Source organism: Austrofundulus limnaeus, unplaced genomic scaffold, assembly GCF_001266775.1.
Source record: "Austrofundulus limnaeus strain Quisiro unplaced genomic scaffold, Austrofundulus_limnaeus-1.0 Scaffold277, whole genome shotgun sequence".
Lineage (NCBI taxonomy): Eukaryota > Metazoa > Chordata > Actinopteri > Cyprinodontiformes > Rivulidae > Austrofundulus > Austrofundulus limnaeus.
In genome coordinates this window covers 300543-306111 of record NW_013952679.1, presented here as the reverse complement: position 1 = coordinate 306111, position 5569 = coordinate 300543, and the positions used below count along the sequence as shown (strand labels likewise).

The 5569-nt window shown below is 41.0% G+C and overlaps 2 protein-coding genes across 2 annotated transcripts in view; one reads left to right on the top strand and one right to left on the bottom strand.

The window, feature by feature from the left end:
• rap1gds1 (RAP1, GTP-GDP dissociation stimulator 1) overlaps positions 1-1612 on the bottom strand; it is a gene marked incomplete in the record, with an annotated part of 77214 nt that extends 75602 nt beyond the window's left edge. Inside the window, 1 exon segment of the mRNA XM_014021072.1 lies at positions 1247-1612. Coding sequence (XP_013876526.1) covers positions 1247-1250 — 4 coding nt within the window.
• Positions 1613-4852: 3240 nt separating this feature from the next.
• The window catches only part of slc1a1 (solute carrier family 1 member 1), a gene marked incomplete at its 3' end in the record, with an annotated part of 33339 nt that continues 32622 nt past the window's right edge, over positions 4853-5569 (top strand). Inside the window, 1 exon segment of the mRNA XM_014021088.1 lies at positions 4853-5102. Coding sequence (XP_013876542.1) covers positions 5009-5102 — 94 coding nt within the window.

Sequence of the window (5569 nt, the reverse complement as noted above, 5' to 3'; positions counted from 1 at the left end):
CTCTTGATCAAGAGACAGCGTCTGGTTTTCTCTCTGGGTAGTCTGCATGTTCTCTCCATGCATGTGTGGGTTTTCTCAGTGTCCTCCCATGTCCTCCCACAGACCAAAAACATGACTGTTAGGTTAATTGGTAACTCTAAATTGTCCCTAGGTGTGAGTGAGAGAGTGAATGTTTGTTTGTCTCTATGTGTCCCTGCGATGGACTGGTGACCAGTCCAGGGTGTCCCCCGCCCCTCACATGGTGACCACTGGATGTGGGCACCAGTGACCCTGAAAGGAAGAAGCGGGTGTAGATAATGGCTGGGTGTCTGTGGTGTCCTGCTGGAGTGTGACGTGATTTGTGTCATGTGCAGGCGCGATGGATTGGTGTCAAAACAGTATATATATACCTCTCATCCAATCACAGTTAAATTTACTCTATGGGAGGAGTAATTTATCGTGATATGTTTTTGTAATAAGCCAGAATAAAACAGGAGTAATGGTTTCTTGCCTTTTTTTTTAAATAAATAAAAGTAAAAAGTACAGATAATTGTGTGAAAATGTAAGGAGTATACGTAAAAAGTCAGCTGAAAAATAATTACTCAAGTAAAATATAGAAACCCACAATTTCTACTTAAGTACAGTAATAAAGTTTTGTACTGTCACTTTACAACTCTGAATAAAGCCAGTTAAATGTCATCGCATGAGGATTAAAGACTGGACGGTGTCAGTTTTTTCTCTAAATAATGAATGAATCGTTTACTGGGTTGGGATGTGTTTGGCTTGGCCCACAGAGCAGAGGAAACTAGTAAACAACATCAGAAGGTGGGTTGTTGATCCTATTGCATAACAGCTGTGGGGATGGAGGAGTGCCATCTTCATCTTCATCATCCTCATCATCACTGAATCCCTCGATCAGAGGTGAGCCTCCATCAGACCTGGCCCTTCCTGGACCTGACACTGCACACCCTGAAGCCTCGGTCCTGGAAGGATCCATCAGGACCAGCAGAGGACGGATGGAGAGTCTGGGAGGATACCCCACCCGAGGACTGAGCGCGCACGTGCACGCGCAGCTACACGACGTGGTTTCAGTCAGAAACTCACGTTACGATGAAAACGGAAATAAAAAACATAAATAAACGGAACAAAATAATTGTTGAAAATGTTCGTGTCCTCCCGCAGAGCCTCGGTGAATAAGCGGCGGTGAGGACGCTTTCTGTCAGCTAACTAGGGTCAGAACGAGCGGGTTAGCTGCTTATCTACTCACCCATGTTAGCAGGATGTCGCTCCGGAAAACTAAACGGGGTGTGCGGGGTGTCTATGTCCGTGAAGCCGAGTGGTAACCAGCCCGAGGCCCCGCTGCCGCTGCCGCTGCYGCTGCTGCTGCTGCCTCCTCCGGTCCGTGAAGTTAGCGCCTGGAGCTAGCTTACCCAGCCGGCTTTTCTAAGAGCCCGGTCCGCTCGGACAGCCCCGTTCTGACACACCGGGAAGTACCAGGTTACCGAACCCGAATCCCTCTCATGTCCGCACCGACAGTCAAACCGGCCGACCGCAGTTCCCTGAAAAAAAAAGTGTCTGTGACACGCTACGCTTCAGTCAGGTCAGGAGACAACATCCGCTCACAACTTACAAAATAAAAGACTTTAAAGAAAAGGAGTTGTTTTAAGACACAACCACCAGGGGGCAGTAGAGCTCCATGTGAGAAGAAGAAAACTGCTTCATTGATGTTGGACAGTTTTATTATAGCTTGAAAGGCGCATGATAATGTTTTTGCTTTAGTCTCTTTGCACGTTTGTGTGTCTGTTTGTCAGCAAAATATCTCACAGACCAGAGGACTGATTTTAATGAACCTATCATCAGATGTGCATCAACAATTTGGACTTAATTCAYTTCAAGATGGCTGCCGCAGCTACTGAATGTCAAAAACACAAAAATGGCTGTATGTAAATTATAGAGATGCTGACCTTAAATTTGGTGTGGTAGCTGAGACTGATYCCCAATACATAATCTGAGAGCCAACACATTTGTGTTTAAAATTTTTGTCATGAAGTCTTTGGGGTAATAATAAAATATCTCATGAACCACTGGTGTGGATTTTGATCAAATCTCCACAAAGCAATGTGCCTTAATGACTCAGTACATTTTGGCATCAAATGTTTGTTTTAATTTTGTTAGCAAAATGTTTAATTAACCGCAGGACAGATTTAAATGAGTTTTTCAGAAAATTTTCTACATGATTAATTTTTGTCATTAGTCTAATTCAAAAGGGCTGCCTCAGTTAGGCCCTAATCCAGTTTTATTGTTGTATATATATTGTTCATTTRGAAAAAAAGGACAACTGTTTCTCTAACTCATAACATGATTTGTAAGACAATAAAATTAAGATAATATGTATAAGATAAATAAGATGAAGTAAATGAAAACCACATAAAACGTAAGACACTTTATTAAACCGAATTATCTCATATAGCAGGAGATGGATCATCAGATTGGGGTCTGATCCTCAGTAATGAGGGCGTTGATTTGGTCAGTCGTGGTGAAGGAGGAGCTGAGTTGAAAGTTAAAGCTCTGGATTTACTGGTCAGTCTACGTTTCAACCCTCACCTGTGGTCAGAGCAGCAGGGTAACATAATGAACACACAATTATTCTCTTGTTTAATCTGCTTTTTGGTTGATGTATTTGACTTTTATTTAAAAAGGCAGATTTCAAACAGACAGGTCAGTTTCTGTTAAGAAACTGCAGAGTGAATACAAAACGAATACTAATAAAAAGCAGCCAAACAAAGGCTAAAAAGAATGAAACAGCTAGAAACTAAATGCAAGAAAATGCTAACTAAAAACTAAAAGTATTAAAGTTTAGTTAAAATTATCAAAACGACATGTACAAGTATTAAAACACTTGCAAATAAAAAAAATAGCTCAAAGCTACAAGTAACAAAAGCTAGCTACAGTTTCCTACATGTCACCCCCTTTTGTTTGTTTGATGTTTACGTGTATAATTAGCCTAAAAAATCTGTAATTGTTTGACTGTTGGCCGCAGAAATTACAGCAACTAAAGCAGGAAGATGGGAAAACTTATTTATATAGCAACAGAGCGAGTTGCAGATGGTTATTTGATATAATTTAATGTTTGTTTGTTTTTTTTACTTACTACAGCCTCAGACATGTTAAATAAATTTGAAAGTGAGCTTTTGAAAAAATCTGTAAGATTACTCTAAACATGCAAAAATGAGGGAAAATCCATGTAAATTACGACAACTGGACTTGACATGTAATAATTTCAAAGTTTCAAAGATTACCTAAAAGCTAAAAATAGCAAAAGGCTTGGTAAAYGAACCAAAACACTAGCAATATGTAGCAACAAGCTACAAGCAACCAAAGTTTTCTACAATTTCTAAGTAGCAAAAGACTTATTAACAGGAGCAAGTCACACAAGCAGCCGAAGCTAGTTAAAAGTTAAAAGTAACAAAGGCTAGCTCAAAGCAAAACTGAACTGGAAACTCATGTTGTTGTGATGGAACAACAGTTAAACTGATGAAAAAGTAGCAGGATGTTTACACATGACACCATAAACTCCACCCATCTCATAATTCATGTGTCTCTTTCCTGTCTGATAACAGCTGATGACCACCTGGCCTGAGCCTGGTTCTGCTGGAGGTTTCTTCCTGTTAAGAGTTTTTCCTCTCCACTGTCACCAGTGTGCTGCTCAGGATGGGAGACTTTCATGAAGTGATTCAACACAATCTGCTGGCTTTTTTTTACATTGATTGTTGTTTTTTTTTTTGTTTTGTTTTGTTTTGATTTTTTTTGTTTTTGTTTTTTGTGCAGTGCCCTAAGGCGAAATTTGTTGACTTGGTGATATATTAAAAATAATATTTAAAGCCAGCTAAAAGCTACATGTAGCAAACGATTAAACAAAGAAGCAAAACGGTGGCTAAAAGCTAATTGTAGCAAAAGATTAAACAAAGAAGCTAAACAGTGGCTAAAAGCTAAATGTAACAGAAGGCTATTTTTTGCAACAGTGATTCTTTATTCCCTAACTTGAGGATCATGTGATGTATTACGGAAGCKTAGAGCTGCCACATGACATGGAATTATATTTAAACTGGATCTCGTTATAACAAGTAAACTATCTTGTTATATCAAGATAACCATGTCGTTATAACATGTTATGATTTCTTCTGGTTTGTCATTTTCATGGAAGTTTATTGCCTGGATGGTGTGATGGAGAACACAACTGAACCACTACATAAACAAAAACAAACAGAATTATTTGGGTTTGTACTCAGATGTTGCAGCTAGTAGCACTTAATAATATTCACTCTCTGATCTGAATTCAGACGGTATTATTTCAAAAACATTATTCAGTACTAACTTGTCATTTGTTTAGTCTAGAAATGTGTTCCTCTTGCAGATTTCTTCTTCATAAAAAGTCATATAGTGAGACTCAGTCGTGTTCTCCATCACACCATCCAGGCAATAAACTTCAGTGAAAATGACAAACCAACATGTTATAACGAGATGGTTGTCTTGATATAACAATTCAATTCAATTCAATTCAATTCAAAAATAATTTATTGATCCCAGAGGGAAATAAGGTAGTTCTTGTTTTTACAAGATAGTTTTCTCATTATAAGGAGATCCAGTTTAAAATAATCTCATGTCATGTGGCAGCTCTACGCTTCCATAATGTATGTCTCTGTTAAATGTTAATTATTATTCAGACCCCACCCCACTCTCCTCCTGTCACAGTCTTCCTGTTCAAGCTTCCTCCCTTCAGATAGGTGGAGGTGTGAGAGGGGGAGGGGCTTGTGAGGAGGAGGAGGAGGASGGGGAAGAGAATCCCACCCCCACACCCCCCATCCATCAGAGCAACCCTTCATCATCATCCTCCTCCTCCTCCTCCGTTTAGTCTGCTGCTCACATCTCGCCAGCAGGAGTGTTTGTGGTTGTGTAGAAGTCTGCTCCGGTAAATCTGCGGTTCGTTTCTTCTTTGTTGTGAGCGAACAGAGAGGACCAGCAGGGAGACATGATGAGCCACAAGGAGCGACGGAGCGTCAATTTTAAAGCCTTACTGAGGAAGAACTGGCTCCTCATCGCCACCGTGGTGTCGGTGCTGCTCGGTATGTAGAGGCTGAAACCTTCAGCTGATCCGGTCTCCAGCTGCCTCCATCCTGTCCTCATGTCTCATCCTGTCCTCATGTCTCTATCCTGACCTCATGTCTCATCCTGTCCTCATGTCTCATCCTGTCCTCATGTCTCATCCTGTCCTCATGTCTCATCCTGTAAACAGGTCTCCATCCTGTCCTCATGTCTCATCCTGTAACCAGGTCTCCATCCTGTCCTCATGTCTCATCCTGTAACCAGGTCTCCATCCTGTCCTCATGTCTCATCCTGTAACCAGGTCTCCATCCTGTCCTCATGTCTCATCCTGTAACCAGGTCTCCATCCTGTCCTCATGTCTCATCCTGTAACCAGGTCTCCATCCTGTCCTCATGTCTCATCCTGTAACCAGGTCTCCATCCTGTCCTCATGTCTCATCCTGTAACCAGGTCTCCATCCTGTCCTCATGTCTCATCCTGTCCTCATG